At 44.5% G+C, this 19736-nt stretch overlaps 1 protein-coding gene across 1 annotated transcript in view; it reads right to left on the bottom strand.

Moving 5' to 3' along the window:
• LOC135820212 (uncharacterized) overlaps nt 1-19736 on the bottom strand; it is a 32681-nt gene that overhangs the window by 7271 nt on the left and 5674 nt on the right. Inside the window, exons 4-7 of the mRNA XM_065333527.1 lie at nt 16957-17028; nt 15784-15911; nt 14430-14534; nt 7303-7374 (exon numbers count right to left, since the gene is read on the bottom strand). Of these exons, the coding sequence (XP_065189599.1) occupies nt 7303-7374; nt 14430-14534; nt 15784-15911; nt 16957-17028 (377 nt within the window). The remainder of the gene's footprint in view (nt 1-7302; nt 7375-14429; nt 14535-15783; nt 15912-16956; nt 17029-19736) is intronic.

Here is a 19736-nt window from a genome sequence, read left to right on the forward strand (position 1 = left end):
ACGTGACGAATGGAGAGAATTATGATGTTGGTGCCTTTCCTGTTGATAGTGAGTACGACCGCAAAAAACGCCAACCTGCTGGAGCAACGCGTTGGGTGAAATATACTGGTGTTTACGATAGGCGTCCTGAAGTTGAACTGGAAAAATCCCTTCACGATCACCATGAGATCACTACAGCATCACCCACTTGCCAATCGCGAGATATACACACCCTGTACATCTCTAAACACCATTGGACGAGTAAATACTGTGCGATACCCGCGATACAGACAAGGCCAACATTAGCTCCGAGACCGACAATCTTGAGAGATTCCTTGTAATTCTTTTTGTCTGGCTCCACATTCTTACAACTGATCTGAGAGTGCCAATTTTTGAAGCAGCGGTGAGCCCCAACCCGATGTCCTACATTCAGGTTCATCCCGAGATCGCCGTCCTATTTTATTATAGCCGACCCCGCCCAGAAGCACCGGTGTCTTGCTGCTGATGTGCAATACAAGTGCGTTTGAAAACAAGAATGTGGACAACACAATGTCGTTGTAAATGGTGCAGACAAACCACGATATATTACTGTTCTAAGTGTAGAGTTCGACTGCATTTCGATCAAGGATCGAATGCCACGGTGTATACGAGACGCGAACGGTAGCAGACGAAAACACTAAGAAACATTGCTGGACACTCTTTGACGACTATTAGATATTATTTCTTCTCCATTTCTGCTTGTTCATGTTTGCTTTGCTCCACAAACACTTAGAAGACAACATAATCCATTATATCATATTGAATCTTCCCTTCATAAAAACCAGGGTCTTTTTGGTACGCAATCCGGCCAACGTTCCCTTTTGGGAACATATAAATATTTCCATAACGCATGGACATATTCTGTTCAAACTTATAAACATGCTTAATTGGTCCAATACAAGCCGAAACAAAAGAAAAAAAACTGCAAGAATACGCTGAATTCTTGTGACGGCCAAATTTAGGTTAATTAAAATATTTTATTTACTTCCTGGTTTTATCAAGAGTCCATAAACAAGAGTATGCAACTGTGATCTCTTTTCTATGGGCGGCGCGCTGCCTTCATTACATCATTCAGCTGCAGTCTACGCACTGCGGAAAATCAAACACCGCACTTTCCCTCTGGTTTGAAATGAACTTTTGTACGGAACTGGAGTTCACTCGCCAGAATTTAGATATCGCGTAGGTACTGCAACGTATCGAGTAAAAACGGATGGGCTCGCACGAGAAATTGTGAGTTTGAATGCATGCTTTCAGTGCGTGATGAAGGCAAGTTACGTAATGAAGGCAGCGTGCCGCGCACTGACCCATCGCCACAGTTGCATACTCTTGTTTATGCATTCTTGGTTTTATTCACATGTCTTACAGTTACAGCAGTTCAGAATCATCTAGTTAGAGACCTGTGACCAGGCATGCTTAGACTGTGTATTTACATACTGAGCTGGCATGTAACCAGTCATGGTTGACAGAGGTTGTACATGTTCATGTACATTGTACCGAGTGATGGTTGACAGTGTTTGTGACCAGTCATGGATGACAGTGTTTGTGACCAGTCATAGTTGACAGAATTTGTGACCAGTCGTAGTTGACAGTGTTTGTGACCAGTCGTAGTTGACAGAATTTGTGATGAGTCATGGTCAACAGAGGTTGTAAAAGGTCATGGTTGATGTCATTTGTAACAAGCCATTGTTGACAGAGTTTGTAACAAGTCATGGTTGACAGATTTTGTAACTGGTCATGGTTGCTGCAATAACAGTAACGTCATAGCTTACAGAGGCTGTAACGAGTCCTGGCTGGCAAAGGCACTCGATTAGACACCCTTGCGGAAAAGCAGCCGCCGTGTACAGGATTCCCAGTAAAGAAATCATATGTGTGAAATGGGTGCACCGGATCCCCAAACTGGCATCACATGTGAACGTATCGTGGAAGTGCTACTCGATGAAGGAGTACTTCGTTGAATTTGTTTGTTTGTTTTTGCTTTGTTCTTGTTTTTTTTTGTTTATTATCGTTTACCTTCCTTTTTGCTTGTGCGAATATTGTTCTTGTTTCGTTTCCACGCAATTTTTTTCTCTCTGTATGTTTTTGTCATAAGGCGTTGGCATAATCAGTTTGGCACAAGCGAACCTGGGCAACCTCCATCCAATGGGGTCCCCAGCAACGCGTACTTGCATATAATAATAATATTTGTTACAAGACTTTAAAGGTACGTTTTGTTCGTAAGTATCCACGCAAACACACGTCCAGACAAAATATGGCACTTGCCCGAAAGTATCCGAACGTTTTCGGTCCTTTCTCATCAAGGATTTTACAGGTAATGGCTCAAGTTGGAAAGACTAAAACTTATATAGTGTAAAGATCATGAGATAAAAGCACTCGTCACAAAGTGGTAAATTATCAAGTTCAGCACGACACAAAACTTGAAGGAAAATAATAATAGTGACCACAACATAGTGAGCAGATTAAGTTACATTGTTAACACCTCGACGAGGAGTAACACCAAACAATTGTAGCGACAAGACATTTTCTTTTTGTATGCAAAGTTCAGGATCCAACTTACGGATATACAAAGTTTAACTCGGATGGTGAGCCGATATAGTTATTATGAAGAAAGGAAAAGGACAAAATGTTACGAGTTATGACTAACGGTCCACCAACGTAACCAGATCTTATACAGTCAGCGAGTGCGACAAAACGGCACAAAACTGACAAGGAGTGCTGAGATATTCGGCGACCTGACACCTAGCTCCAACACTTCTCCAAGGCGCAAACCAACAAACCTTCCAACTTGGAAGGCTCAAGTTTGGAAAGGTCCAAGAGGGGTAGGAAAGCGCAATGAAGAAGAGCACAAGCTACGCACGACGGCAACAAAGAATGCCGACATCTACCACGTGACAATATTGAGAAAACATTATCACTGTACAACTCACGACAATTGGTACTGGCTGACAGATGTTGCTTGATTGACGAACCTATGGAGGAGCACCATGTCAGTGATCGAGTGGTTCAAGGAGATACCCGACAAACAGCGCCACAGGTTCCTATGCTTTAACGTGGTAGAATTCTACCTGTCAATTGGTGAGCAGCTCCTCCGTCAGGCCTTATCGTTCGCGGAGAAATTCACCACGATCGAGCCGCATGAAATGGACATCATCTTTCACGCCCGGAAATCGCTCCTATTCCACGATGGCCGCCCTGGATGAAGGACAAGGGCGACATGTTTGACGTAACAAGGGGAAGTTACGATGGCGCCGAGACGTGCAAACTTGTGGGCGCCTTTCTTCTCAACCAGCTCTCAAGCCTCGTTGATAGATCCGCTATCGACCTCTTCAGAGACGATGGACTGGCCGCCCTCAAGGACACCAGCCCACAGGCTGCAGACCGCCTCAGAAAAAAGATGACGGAAATCTTCAAGCGCTTCAACCTAAAAATTACCATCGAAGCGAACTTGAAGGTGGTGGGTTTCCTGGATGTCACCATGAACCTGGACACCGGGAAATTTCAACCCTTCCGAAAGCCAAATGACAACCCGGTCTACGTCAGCAAGCAGTCCAACCACCCTCCTGGGATCACCAACAACATCCCTGCTGCTGTCAACAAGCGCCTTTCCGCTATATCAAGCGACGCGGAGGCATTCAACCATGCAGCCCCCGTGTACCAGACCGCATTAAAGGCCAGTGGATACACCGAAGTGCTGAGTTTTCAGCCCGAGGCACATGAGCACAGGAGCAGGAAGGTCATATGGTTCAACCCTCGCTACTCCAAAAACGTTAGCACAAACGTCGCTGGTAGGTTCCTGAGCCTTGTCTCCAGGCACTTCCCGAAAACATCCAAGCTCGGGAAGATTTTCAACCGTAACACTCTGAAAGTGAGCTACAGTTGCATGCCCAACATGGGAGCGGTCATCAGCAGCCACAACAAGTGCAACCTGCGAGAGCCAGAACAAACCAAGGCATGCAACTGTAGAATCAAGGAATCCTGCCCGCTGCGTGGAGAGTGCCAGACGAAGGAGATTGTGTATGAGGCAGAATCTACCAGCAAGATTTACATCGGCCTATCAGAGACACCTTTGAAAGCCCGTCACGCCAACCACCTGACCTACATGCGTCATGAAAAATACAAAAAACAGCACTGAGCTCGCAAAACACGTATGGGAGCTGAAGAGCGAAGGAAAGCCGTTGATCATTAAATGGAAGGTGCGGAAGAAAAGCCGATCATACAGATGTGAGTCAAAAAAATGCAATCTTTGTACTGCGGAAAAATTCCACATCCTGACTACACCCAAGAAGCTCCTACTCAACAAGCAGTCTGAGATGGTCTCGAAATGCAGGCATGAGAACAAGTTCCGCCTCGCAAATTTCACACCTATAAAATGAACTAACCAAGTACTGTACTGCACTTTGCCTGAGCACCCATTATTATTATTAATAACACAATCCCTTGGCCTGATGTTGGCGATGCCACTCTGCTCACGCCTGCCCGTCACCAAACGACTCCCTACTTGTAGCGATCTCACTGGGCCATTGCCCGCCACCCTCCTGGCACCTCCACCCATCTGCTGTACACTGCCTCTCCCTCGCCTCTTTCCGTGCTTTCATGCTCACACCTGCCTGTTGACCGCCACCCTCCTGGCACTTCCACTGTCGCGCCTTGGCCCGCGCCAGCTTTCTCCCCATGCCTCACACCAGATTTAGCGCTAAATTTGTTTATGCTTGTGGCCCTATGTGTTTATAAGCATACTGTTGGGTAGACCCGAGTATCAGTTGTCTGATGATTGGCTAGCGGCATGAAACTCAGAGTTGCAACCAACCTGAACGTCCTCCGCTGAGTCTGCTATGTACTAAGCTCTGTCTCTGACATTGAGCACTCTCTGCAGCTCGGGGATCAACGAATTTGTTCTACTTGATAAATTTATTGTTCTCTCAAACTTATTTCTTCGTTGTGTTCGAACTGTTTTTGAATTCGTTTCTTTTCTTTCTTGCCCTGTGCCAGCTGCCGAAGTGTGCAATCGCAGCAACATCTTTGAATTATTTTTGAATTATTCCATCATTGATCATGTGATCACGCGCGATTGTTGCTAGCGCTAGATCCGCGGGATCTGGTAGCCATGCATACGTGTACTTCCTCCGCGTCATCGAAATTGTCGCAGTTTGACTTTTGATATAAAACGTGGTGTTTACTCACCAGCACTCGTACCAGAGGCAAGGAATCGGACATAGGTGATAGTCATTAGTATAGGGTGACGGCAAAGTTCTATTTTCTGTTATTGGAAGCTGGAATTTTTGAACTAGACTCAATTTCTTCGCTGATGTCGCTGCGATGGAAATTCGACTCGCTGAGATCAGTTAGGCGTTGCAGCCTGCACATTTCTCGTGCTAATGGCCATTCACTCAAGCCTCATCACTGTTTTACCTTAGCTGGGGTGAGAATGACTTCGTGGAACAAGTAGCAGCGCTTGGAGAAATATCCAGGGGTCAGCAAACTAAATGCCTGCAACAGCGGTAAAATGTGTTGCTCTGGCTGAGACACTCAGTACATGATTGTACCTGCAAGAGCGGTGTGTACTCTACACGTAGTGCTAGTGATGCACGCGCAGGTGCCGTACCATGGTATACCAGTGATGCTGAAAAAGAGGGCGCGCCGGACGTGATAGTTCACTTACCTGCACGAGCTGTGACCACACAGCTAAAATAAATGGGCATGCCCCGGCTAAAAAATGTTCTTTTCAAGATCGAGGTGATTCCGCCGACGGTAATCAACCGGCCTCGCAACGATCGTGTATTCTTACTAGGCTTCGTTGGTCATCCAGATCATCCAGAGCTAGCAGACGACAAGCATAGCAGCTCTTGTCCTGTGGAGAAAGTCAAAGCGTTTGAGATGAGGCACGACCAACTTTCAACCTTCCTTGAAATATTTCGGAACGATATGTTTGCGTCCATTGACATCAGCGACGACGAGGACTTCATCTCTTCATGAAGACTCTCAGTCCAACTGTACTGGAATGTTACTCTAGTCTTCAGACTATCATACTGTGTAATAATTGCTTAGCTTATGGAGTTGTCAGTAACAAGTGACAAGTCACTAGTCCAACTGCGACAATTTCGAAAGTAGTTTGACTTGCCTGCGATAGTTTTCTGTGATCTGCTGTTTTGCACTGGAATCGCACTTGTACTTTTGACCTCTTCACACTTCTCCTTTTGGCAATGCGTGTCCTGAATCTCTCCGCGAAGTTTGCGAAGATCCCGTGCGGGGCTCTCACGCACAGTGCGGTGCAGTACGGAATTTTGCACTTTTTCTTTTCTTGTATCCGTTTCTGGTTTCCTAGCACCTTTTCGGGACTGTTCCTCTGGGCAAGAGGTAGCCTTGTCTTGGTGGCTTTCTTGTTCATGGTAGAGTTTTTCTTTGGTGCTCATAGAGTTTGCTTTGTCTTTCTTATCAAATTTACACTATCTCCATATACTAAGCACAGCTTTTGAGTGTTTTGGAGTGTTGGTGAAACTACAAGGACGTTCTACCTACCCTTAGTAAAAGCAACCTTATCTATTTCTTTCAATGCCGTCAATGTGAAGATCGTTATGTAGGTAGAACCCTTCAGCACCTGGGCGTGCGCATTCGTCAACATGTGCCGTTAAGTTTTGTTCCGCTTGATGCACGCGAGATGACGGGACATTGGAAGAGACAACACCCAACTGAGCCAAGAATTGTATTTCGTTAATCAAGCAACAACAGTCAGCCCGTACCAATTGTCGTGAGTTGTAGAGTGATAATGTTTTCTCAATATTGTCCCCTGTGCGTTGCATCTGGCTGTGTTAGAAGTTTTGTATATCCGAAAGTTAGTTCCTGAACTTTGCGTACAGAAAGAAAATGTGTTTTCATGACAATTGTTTGGTGTTACTCCTCGTCGAGGTGTTAACAATGTAACTTAATCTGCTCACTATGTTGTGGTCACTATTATTATTTTCCTTCAAGTTTTGTGTCGTGCTGAACTTGATAATTTTCCGCCTTGTGACGAGTGTTGTTATCTCATTATCTTTACGCCATAATAAGTTTTAGTCTTTCCGAATTGAGCCATTCCCTGTATCTTCCTGGATGAGAAGGGACCGAAAATGTTCGGATACTTTTGACAAGTGCCTTATTATGACTCGGTGTATGTTTGCGTGGATACTTGAGACCCAAAACTTACCTTCCTTTTAAAATAATAACAATAATAGGAGGGACTCAATCTGCGGACAGCATGCAATATTAGGAAGTATGATGCGGACAAGTTGAATTCAATGATTTCAATCTCACCTGGTGTAGGTACTGGACTTTTTTGCTGCTGTGCGACATTTTTGTTAGCATTTTGAGAAGTGGTGTCAGCATCTGCATTAGCACCAAAAGCAGCATCAAGAAAGTGTTTGGAGGAAAAGCACAAGGCACAGAGTATGGAAACGTCAGTGGGATGTCATAACTGCACACAAACGATTAGAATTTAGGATTATGCAATATAGAGATTATTATGAAAGGAATTCGGGTGGACACACCCATTCTCATAGCGCTGCACATCACATCCGAACCAGTTCCGTTCTTTTTACAACATTTCGGCACAGGTAATACCAATGAATTCAGTGGAAGCCACACAAGAGCAGTATGTAAACGCAGAGTGTAGCGCCAAAAAAAGATGCGAATTATGTCACCTACCGCATTTTTCCGGTTGTAAGTCGACATTTCACGACTCAAAAGAGAAGGAGAAGGGATGGGGGTCGACTTACAACCCGGATTCGACTTATAACCGGGAACTATCAGTATGAAAGGGTTTGCTCCCCACACTGGAGCTCGTGCTATTCCGCTGGTGTTCACGAGGTGTTCGTGGCGCTGAAAACGGAGCGTCTCTGTAAGTTTGTATCCCTGGTGATGTTTGTGCCGGGAGAGCACTATATAAGTGGTGCTCTTCAGGCACAATCTTCCTCAGCCTACTCAAGCTCAACTGATGAGGGGTGAATTCCGCGAAACAATGTGTATTGAGCAGGGAGTGGTGCTTTCTTGCAGGTTTGCCGAGTCGAAGGTTCGATGGACTTCTTGTGTGCTCTGGATGGCAGTCATGAGTCAGTCACGTGTCAAGTAAAGTAGGCGGAATAGCGCGAACTCCAGTGTGGGGAGCAAACCCTTTCTTACAAATCATCGCCGAAGTCGCAACCACTACTTTGAACTATTAGTATGTGTGTGTGTGTGTGTGTGTGTGAGAGAGAGAGAGAGAGAGAGAGACGGAATGTTTGTGTGAGATTTGGAGAATGTGTGTGTGTATGTAAGATTTAGAGAATGTGTGTGTGAGATTTGGAGAATGCGTGTGTGTGTGTGTGTAAGATATAGAGAATGAATGTGTGTGTGCGTGTGCATGTGTGAGATATAGAGAATGAATGTGTGTGTGTGTGTCTGTGTGTGAGAGATAGAGATTTAGAGAATGTGTGTGCGGATGCGCGTGTGAGTGTATGTGTATGTGAGAAAAGGGAGAGAGTGTGGGTATATGTTTGTGTAGTGGTGTGGGTATGTGTGGATTTGGCATTTGTCCCCAGCCCTATTCTATATCATTTATGCCGGAACTACTGCTGCATAGCCCCAAGTCTGAAGACTTGGCAACTTCACGCCTGCACCTGACTCTTGCGCTATGATACGCGTCGCCTATGACACCCCTCGGAATTTCCCACCTTGCTCCCCCTTATGTTCTGGCTGCCCGTTTTGGATCTATCAGTTGCCTGATGATCGTAGAGATACGTGAAACTCGGAGTTGCGACAAAGCTTCCAAACTCTCTCTCTTGTGTATTAGTATCTTACAAAAAATGACCTGCACTTCATGCCCGAGTGCACCATGTGTGCACATTTTTGCCAGTTTATTCGCATTTTTTCAAGGATTGGGACGGTATTCCCTCCAATAAGGAAATTGAACCAGATTTGTTGATGTGTTATTGGATCTGAGGAATTTATTAACACGTTCGTGCATCGCGCAGTCTCCCAGTGGTGTGTTCAAATTGATAAACTAAGTGGTTTCGCGGTATCATAGCCGCGTATTCCGCGTTAGTACATGGGCTGTGGGGTCGTTACTTCAGACCACTGCGATAGCTCCATAGTCACTTGAGCAGTTTATTATTATTATTATTATTATTATTATTATTTGAGGGATTCCCCAAAGGCCGAAGCCTAAATCAAGGGGGTCTCCGAGAATAAATATACGTGTACAATGCGTGTGCAATAGGGTGCAATTCTTAAAAGAAAGAAAATATTACGATAAAAAAAGATTAATGTGAAGAGGTTAAATAAGAAGTCTGAGTAGAAGCAAGCGAAAAGGGTACTGGTAAAGAAGGGGGGTAATCAGGAAGTGAGAAAACCTCGAGGATGGAATCTATACCTGCGGAAATGGGACTTAACGTGCCGGCTAAATACACCACGGGTTTCAGATATCCTAATCTCGGTAGGCAGGGAGTTCCACGTGGTGATCATGGAATGTAGTAGAGTGGACCGGAAACAGGTTTGATATTGCTTTGGCAGGTGCTTCCCTCCATGCCATTACCGGACGGTTGTCCTCTACGGACACTGAGCTTTCGCTTTTTCGGCTTCCTGCTCAGGTCGGTGGCATTGGCCTGCCGTCTGTTGTCGAGATGGTGAGGGAGCAGTTGGAGGCTTCTGGCCGTATTACCGAGGGCCTTATGACGCTCATTGGGAGACAGGAGTTCTCAAATGGTCCGGATGAGGTTGATAGAGTTTTATCCGCCGTAGCTTGCGCCAAGCGGGTGTGTCGTAAAGTGGCGGGTGAGCGACAGGCAGAGCGCTTGCGTGCTTTTCAATCGCACCTGTCTTTGAAAGTTAATCGTCGCGTGGGAGAACTGGGTCGCCCAGATGTTTTATCATGTCTGTCGGTGCTCCCTATTGCTGAGCATGGTTTTGAATTATCCAAGGGAGGCTTTCGCGATGCTATTGCGTAATGCTATGACTGGCCGCTGCGTGACACCCCTGCTGTATGTGCTTGTCGGACGCGTTTTTCCACTAGCCATGCTTTGAATTGTGCGTTTGGGGGATTCCCAACTATTCAACACAAGGAACTACGAGATCTGTTCGCAGTTACCTTGACTGAGGTTTGCTCCGGTGTGTCTGTAGAGCCACCTCTTACCCCTGTCGAGGGTGAGGTTTTTTAGGCCAGGTCAGCGAACACCTCTGGTTTCTCGACGCATGGGCAAGATGCATTTTTTGATGTAAGGGTGTTTAATCCTGATGCTTCTTCCTATGCGTCCAGAAGCCTGGACGCGCTCTTCCAGCAACATGAGGGCGCTAATAGACTTCAATATCAGGAGAGAGTAGTGATTGTTGAGCGTGGTGCCTGTGCACCTTCGGTGTTTTCCGGGGCAGCTGCGCCGGTATCCACGGCCTTCCTCAGGCGCTCTTGCCTGCTTATGTCTCGATCTTCGGGAGGTAGCTACTCGTCGTTGATGGGTTCTTATCGCTGTCGGGTGTCTTTCGCGCTGCTACGTTCCGCTGTATTGTGTGTCTGGGGTGCTCGGTTGGCCCGTCACCATCCAGTTCACATGCTTCGTGAGTTGGCGATGGTGGAGGGTCGGGTTCCCCTCCCGTGATTAGTGCTGCACCGAGCTTGTTTTTTGTGAAAGTATATTATAATATTATTATTTGATAACCGCAATCAGTAATACAAGCTGGATCGACATTTGTGTACACTTTATTCATGTATGCAGGCAGGCATAGTGGGATGGTCTAAGACCATGATTGAGAAACAGAGGGTGCCAGGTTCAAGTCCTGCTTGGAAGCGGAAGGATTTATTCTAGCCGTGCTGCGACCCACAGTTAATTCGGAACTCGTGGCCTGGCACGAGGAAAACATGGATGCAGTGAATGGGATTTTCGGTCTTTGACCACTTGCTGAGGAGCTGATCTACTCACCTCCCAACCACTTTAGGAACTGCATTTGCGCCTTGATCCTTGAAGGGTGGTGGCGTTCCTACGGATGCGGAAAACCCGGCTTCCAGCCGAGTTTCACGCGAACCGTGAATTTTTTTAATTTTGTTCATGTAATGTAAAACCGTGGTGACAATGTGCAATAAAACGATGAAAATGTGAAGAAATAGTGTAGAGAAAGTAAGGATTCAATCAAGTTTTCGAACAACACTCATCAGGAATCTTCGTTGTACATAGGACACTGAAAACAAAATTGAACTTTTATAGAAGATCTAAGTTAGAGAAATAACACTAAGAACAACAGCAGTGAAATTTACAAGTGTGAATTTTAACAATGAAAGCGAGAGCAATATCGAATGTGTTTACTAACACTAAACTTGCAACTGAAAAATGAACAAAGAGGAGAAAAAAAGAAGGAAGGACAAAGTGATAACAAATAACAGCAGTACACTACACCTAGAACATTAACGGCCAAGCTTGGCCACACCAAACATGACACTTTACTTGAACAATTTCAACCCAGTTATACTATTTTTCTGTACACACAAAATAGGCTTATACAGACGCTGACAGATGACTTCCAAAACTTTTAACTGTAGTCCATAACCATGACAACAACGGCACAATACAGTGAAAGAAGAGTCGGAATACGAATTGCAACATTCAGGACTAGCCAGCAGATGATTGTACACTGAAGACTTGCTACCACAGTATTAAACTCGGATGTTGAGCCAATAATAAATTTAGAAAGGAAAAGGAAATAGAGCGCGACTCTTAACTCGTATCTGTACTTCCTTTTCCTTTCTACACTTACAAATTATTTATACTTCAAGTTTTACAAAATAATTGGGAGGCTTTGAATCGTTTTTATCAAAATCTAAATATTTGCCGGGTTGGGTGGTGTGAATCAAAAACAATCATCATCATCATCATCATCATCATCATCATCATCATCATCATCATCATCATCATCATCCGCGTTGCCGAAAAAAGTAATAATAGTAAAATATTTGAACTCGGATGGTGAGCCAATATAGTTATGATGAAGAAAGGAAAAGGACAAAATGTTACGAGTTAGTAGTAGTAGTAGTATTTATTTTATTTACCATCGGATGCCTCAACAGTGATACACACAACTCTTAAGAGGGCCGATAACGGGATAAGTGGAAAGGAAAGGAAAAGAAAGAAAAAATAGAAAAAAAAATTGTAATTCAGACATCAAGCAGTACAGTAATCAAACACCAAGTCAACTTCAATCTTAGTACAAGAACTATCAGAGTTATGACAAACTGTCCACCAATTAACCAGATATTATACAGTCAGCAGAAGCGGACTTGGCTTAATTTCAGTGTATTCTCATGCATTGTTCTTTGGCCTTTGCACGCGTGCTGTGGCATAATTATTATGTCTCCTTTATTCACTTCTTTCGAAGGCGGTAAGCCAGACCCACCGGGAAATATTTCCATGGGTGGGACAGCAAAAATAAAATGAAAAAAATAAAATAAAAAGCCAAAAACCAAAGGGACAAGAAATAGGGGAAGGAAGAGGAAGAAAGGAAAGAAACTCAGTCCAAAATCCAACATCTTATTATCATGGAGTTGGCTTTATTTCACTCACGTTGGCATGACATGAGGTAAGAACCTCATAACCGGGCCTAACGAGACCAAGGGTAATGAGAGAAAAAAATAGCAAAATGGGCAACGCAATGAAGACCGAAGCAAAAAGGATTGTAAAAACCAAAGCAAAAATACTGAGAGACGAACAGAAACAGAAAGGACATATTCGAATACAAGAAGATAGAGGAGGACAGAACATATTTTAATACAAGAAGATAGAGGAGGACAGGACATATTCGAATACAAAAAGAGTGATCACAAAAATGGACTACCTACTACGAAGTACTGTTGTGCCCAGCGCGGGCTTGCGACTAGTTGGTTTGGAGCTGACAGCGTTGCGAATGACCAAGGGTCCTCGACGTCTGTCTAACCATCCAGGAGCAACACTGACTCACGCTGCTATCTGGTGTTCACGAGGTGTTTGTCGCGCTGGAAACGGAGCGTCTCTGTAAGTTTGTATCCCTGGTGATGTTGTGCCTGGAGAGCACTATATAAGTGGTGCTCTTCAGGCACAATCTTCCTCAGCCTTCTCAAGCTCAACTGATGAGGGGTGAATTCCCCAAAACACTGTGTATTGAGCAGGGAGTGGTGCTTTCTTGCAGTTTTGCCGAGCCGAAGGTTTGATGGACTTCTCGTGTGCTCTGGATGGCAGTCGTGAGTCAGTCAAGTGTCAAGTAAAGTCGGCGGAATAGCGCGAGCTCCGGTGTGGGGAGCAAATCCTTTATTACAAATCATCGCCGAAATCGCAACCACTACTTCATATTATTATTATTATTATTTAATAAGGATGGCGTAACTCCTCTGTAGCCTTGTCATGATTTCTAATTTTCTTTCACCGCCCACGGCCGCACAAAGTCCTTGGCTACAAAAAAAAACCGCAACGAAAACTAGCACAAGCTACAGTCCCAACGGAACAAAGAATGTCGATTGTCGCTGGACGATGACGAGACCAGTAGGCGATTTGACAAAACGGTCTAACTACAATTCGAAGCAGCAAAGCAGCACACCACCCAACTTGGGTGGGTCGAAAATATCAAAGATAATTTAAGAAGGAGAAGCTTTGCGAGAACGAATTGTACAAGCCAAAATCCAAACTCCTACAGTACTCCTCATGCATGACATTGTGATGGACTAGTTGACTACAAAACAAGTTGTTTCACACAACGTACGTTTCGCCGTATGATTCGTGACGGCTCATCAGGACAATTCGTTCTCGCAAAGCTTCCCCCTTGATTAAAGATATAGACCGAACTGCTATTATATAGGGGGTTTCCATATAATATATTTTTAATCATTCAACATCTACCTTCACTGATGAGCTATGTATTAAAGAAACAGCTGTCTGAAGGAATTTATCAATATCGTCTACGGAAGGTGCTCGCAATGGTGATGGTTGTGTGCAGGAGGGTCTAGTCGGCTAAAGAGCGCAGTGTGGTGGTGGAGGTGACTCAACATTTTCTTCAATGGCCGAGAGCTCTGTCGCACCCTGTAATATTATTACTATTATTATTATTCAACACAATAAATAGAGTAAGCTGCGCACTCAGTACAAACACCATTAGAGAAGCTTGTTCCTAAACGTTTTCGTCACCATCACATCAGAGGATTACTGGCAAATCAACATTAGCTCTAAACTCAATATATATCCGCACAATGCAAGGAATAATTTAGACCCTAACTAGCGCGAGAAAATGAGAGGTGAAAGAAACACTACTTTCTAGTGGTGAATTTATCGCATATGTTGTCACCTGATATCGTTGATTGATGTAATGTTTTTTTTCTGAGCCGGCAGGCTCTAATGTAATTGTGCGTATGCGGTACTTGAACAGAACAACAAGGTCCTTGCATATACTGGACGACTCACCAACACAAGTATAATTATAGACAGTCCCGATGCAGCCACTCTGGCACCTACGCTCATTCTTTGGTATGTTTTCACAGCTACTGTGACAGAAGGATTCAGGTAGGTCTGCAACAAATCACAAGCACGCACATCAACCAGCAATGAAGTATTAGGTGTTTGGGCAATACGAGGGGCTGCATGTGCCTCAAGGCAGAGAGGACTCCCTTTACACGAAGTTTTATGATAGGTGGTGAACTATAACAAGATCATTATGTTGTGGTGTTGGTTACTTTGGTAGAAGTATTCGTACTCCATTTCCAGCATGATGAACACATTGCCTTGTGATGCCCCAGTTAGGAATGTGAGTCTGACCCACTAATGCAGTGATGCAAAACAGACACCAGAAGTTAGCCTTTCACAACGCTGTCACCTCCAACAAATAGACACAGCTTCACCACACAGTGAGTCACTGTCAGCATCCACCTCTGGTGATGTGTTGACAGCTTGATGGCTATGTAATGTAGTGCTGCCGGAGAACATGTTTCCTAACCTTGATCAGTCTCAACTGATAACGGATGAGTTACCCGATATCATGTTTAATTTACATTGTATTTTTTATTTACGGATTCTCCAGAGGTAAATGGATATACCTATCATGGAAGTCTCTCCAAACCAATAGAATGATAAAGAAAGAAGTTTTTTTTTACAAGAGCCACGAAACCTCGTCATGTGTGAGCCATGAATAAGGGGAGTGGTGGCGTGGTCTGGGATGCTCTGCCGACCTTGGGTCTCGGCTTCATCACAACCAGGCACGCCAGTAGCAGAGAGAGAGAACGAGAGAGAGAGAGAGAGACAGAGAGAGAGAGAGAGAGAGAGAGAGAGAGAGAGAAAGTGTGTAGTGAGTGGCTTTACCTCACATTAATTAGAGAATAATTTAAGGTGGCTCGTACCTCAATCGAAATTTAGTCCTTTGAGCATCCTTCTGCACAGGTTTGAAGTAGAAATATTATGAAATATTATTACTTTTGCCCCTCGCGGATTCGAACCTCCCCGGTTAAAACTTTTCTTCTTCTTTTTCAGTTATGGTTTTGACAGAATAGCTTCTATAAGAGAAGACAAACCTTAGCAAGTGTGCAAGTCATACAAGAAGAGTGAGCCGTTGTGTTCTAATTAGAAGATCCAGAAAAGAAGAAATAACTGATCTATGTATCTCTTGTAATATCGTCATTTTATTATGCAACACGAATTTTCATATACTTCAATGATGTACATAGAACTCTCCTCCTCCATGCGCTCTAAAGCCGACCATTGCTACCCTCGAATACATTTTCTCACCTGCTATCTTAGAATTTTCAGAAGAATCCACGAAACTTACTTTCTTTTATGTAGTTCTTGACCTCTATGCTTGCAGTGAAGTCGTAGTAAGCTGTCATGAAATTCCTTGGGGTTACTAATTCACACAACTGGTGATTCAGGCGTAAATTCTTGGCGCGGTAAAGGGAACTGGACATAGAACAAATAGGATTGTAGGAAAGCAATCATCAAGAGTAATCAGGTCATGTCTTTCAGTATATACATTTATTACATTTACCCTTCCAAGTTGATTGATCCAACGGGGAATACAGGCTTCTTGCCGAACTTCGCACTTGACTGACTCACGACTTCCATAGCACACACGCGTGATTATTGTGTATTGAGCAGGGAGTGGTGCTTTCTTGCAGGTTTGCCGAGTGGAAGGTGCGACGCGCTCCTCATGCGCTCGGGATGGCAGTCGTGAGTCAGTCAAGTGTCAAGTTTGGCAAGAAGCGTGTGTTCCTCGTTGGATCAACAAACTTCATGACTATTACCGCCGAAGTCGCAACTTCTAAGTTCGTATTGTTGTCCCCCACGCGGACGTGCGACTAGTTGTTGGAGGTGACAGCGTTGCGAATAGCTAAACTGGCTCTTAACGTCAGTTCAGCACAACTCCATGAGCAACTCATACTGCTACCTGGGGCTTCAATAGGTGTTTGTCGCGCTGGAAACAAAGCGCGTATGTAAGTTTGTATCCTTGGTGATGGTTTGACCTGGGGAGCAGTTTATAAGTGTTGCTTTTTAGGCACTAAATAATGTTCAAGAAAACAGAAAAGGAGTGTCATGCCAGCAGACACCTACATTGTGAATAAAAAAAGGCCGAGAGAAACAACAACAGTAGGCACTCATCTGTGCGCACTCAACTGATGAGGGGTGAATTCCCCGAAATACTGTGTATTGGGCAGGGAGTGGTGCTTTCTTGCAGGTTTGCCGAGTGGAAGTTGCAGCGTGCTCCTTGTGTGCTCCGGATGTCAGTCGTGAGTCAGTCAGGCCATTGGGTAGCCTTATCGAGAAGTTGCTCAAGCTCACTTCCTAAAAATTGAACTTGCTCGTAACCTTGTCCATCGGGCAAAGCGGATTTTCTCACAGTGAAAGTGGATAATAATTCAAATTCATTGTTGTCCACCATGGTTTAGCGGTACAGAGAGATTTTTAACAAACATTGTGTTACTCAATCCACGTTCACCATACTTACAACCAACGAATAAGAGGACTGTATGTGATAAGACCCGACGGCAGCTCGCTAAAGAAATTATGGCCCAAATTCCTGCATTACAAAGTGATAGAGAGGACAATAAATAAGGTCTCTTAGTGATAACCCTGCTCACCTGAATGTTCCATATCAATAGCGCAGCCACCACCCTAATGGGCAAAGGGGCAGGGGCAGTTCCATAGTTAAAAACCTGCCTTAAATACCGCTTAAATGGAAGATGTGCTCCTCAAAATTCTACCTCAAGCAGCCAAAGGTAAGTGACCTAAACGAGCCAGACCAAATACGAACTTGTGGTATTTGTGTAGTTGTTGCGGCATGCGACAGGCGTGTGGCTAACAACAAATGAACAGGTACCCCAAAAAGGCGGTGGCGAGCCAATCAAGCAACGAGCGCATGTGATGCTGCCAAAGCCCTTGCCACTACTGGCACCAGCAACAATGGTGCTGTTGGTGGTTGGGGCTGGGGTGGAATCACCTGCAGTGGATTAACTTTCTATGCCTCCACAACAAATCAGCAAATAGTGCAACATTAGCGCAAGACGGCCCAAATTTACAGGGCAGCCAGTGCACACCAGTTTCACTTGTGCATCAATGCCTCGTCTCACAAGTAGAAATCATGACGTAGCAGTTGGGCACTCGGGCATTTTAGGTATGCATTGCAGTTGGAAAATCAAGAATTGACAAAAAAATGTTCTCTTTGGGACAAAGCCTGGGCCCTCCTGAGAGAGGTTTAGATTTTTTAATGTAAGCGTTTCACAGAATAAAAAAAAAACTCACTTGCACTAGCTGCCCGCAGTGTTATAGTAGGTAAACAAGGTCCACACAGGGATGAAAAGAACCAACTTTGAGTGAAATCGGAAATTTGGCTATACCGGATGATGTTTGTTCATTCCACACATTAAGCCACACCACCACATTGCGCTCTTGGCCGATCCAAAATCTGCACTCACTTCATCATCACCACAGCGAGGACAATTCCGGTATATAGATTGATCTTGGCAATGACCCTCCTGACTGCTGTTTCGCTCCTCCTGAGCTCATCAGTGTCGTTATCACCTGACCTTGTTATCACTTTTGTCGCTTTTGTCACTTAGGGTATGCCAAATTTATATTGTTTCCATTGGCACAATTGCGCCAATTTAGCCCTATAAAGATCAGTCTATTCTTATTATTCTTTCATTCAACATCATATGTCTCCACTGATGAGCTCAGTAAGAGCGAAACAGCTGTCTGGAGAGTAATTGTCAATATCAAATTTATAATATGGTCAGCATGTTCGGACCATGATAGCTTAGAGTCAAGAATGATTCTTAGGTGCCTGTTAGATGTTGCAACTTCCAGGGCCTGGGTGCAATTCGGAAATGCCAAAGGTGCAGATGGAGGACATGCAGATATATACAACACTTTTGGTCTTCTGGACATTGGGCTGTAGCTTCCAGATCTTCATCCAGTTTACCACCTCTTTGATGCCCTGCTGGAGCGATACAGTTAGTGAAATGAATAGTAACAATCAAGTTGTCAGGGATGCGAGTGCGTGTGCCAGGCCTGGGACCATAAGTGACCATAAACGTGATGTGAACAAGAAGCGGTGAAGTGACCGTTGGTGGTGAAGGAAAGACAATGGAGATTGGTGATGGCTACAGTGAGATTGATGATGTTGATTGATGATGGTGATGATGTTGATTGATGATGTTGATTGATGATGTTGATTGATGATGTTGATTGATGATGTTGATTGATGATGTTGATTGATGATGTTGATTGATGATGGTGATGATGTTGTTCCCACCGTAGTGGAAATAACGCCCACCACCGTCTACACACCCAGGTGCCCAGTGTCAACACTCTTATCCAGTTTTCTAGCCCACATCCGTGTAAGCACCCATGCTTCCTGTGTATGTACGGCACTGTAGTATAACTTCGTTTGTACCCAGCTCATATTAACCCCCACTAATTCCTGTGATCTATCACTAGTGAATATATCTCCATATTCACCACTTTAACTTTGGGTATGTACTTTGCTATATTACCCACTTAGGGGGTGATTATATGTGCAGCTCCAGCCCGGGCTGGTCAACAGGCGGGCCAGCCCGCCTGCAACGGGATCTCGGGGTTATACACAAATCCACACAAAACCTGTGGTGCGTTTACATGGCAAGCGGGCTGGCCCGGCGAGGCGGGATCCCGCCTCGAGTCACCCGGGATCCCGGCTAGGCGGGCCAGAAAAAGCACATAATAAACAAACCAGCCCGGGCCAGATATGTATTATTATGGTATCGACACTGCGTTCGTACTGCAAAAATAGGTACTTTTACCTCTTGAGGGAAGTTATAAGGAGGATTTCCGATATTGTCTTGAAAATCTAGGAAGCTTTTTGTACAGAAACAAGAAGGACGTGCAATGAGCACTGTTTATTTGTCGACATGCATGATTTACATTAAAATGGAAGGGGAACTACTTGCAAAATACTTTGATATGGACAGCTAAAAATGTGAAAAACAGGAAAAAGAAACGAGGTGATACAACACACCAAACATGTGTCACAGCGCGAAAAGAAATCAGCAGAAGAATACATTGTGTGAGAAAAAAAGTTTTTATGTTTTTAACCTGAGTATGGCTTGCAGCCCTGCGTCTCAGCCCGGGGCAGCACATTACAGTCGTAGTGTGTTTGCTGCATACTCACAACGGGCTGGCGTCTGCTCAGCGCATATAAACTCACTGCGGGCTGGCAACCAGCCCGGCCTTGCACATGTAAACACCCTT

The sequence above is a fragment of the Sycon ciliatum genome, chromosome 6 (assembly GCF_964019385.1).
Source record: "Sycon ciliatum chromosome 6, ocSycCili1.1, whole genome shotgun sequence".
NCBI lineage: Eukaryota > Metazoa > Porifera > Calcarea > Leucosolenida > Sycettidae > Sycon > Sycon ciliatum.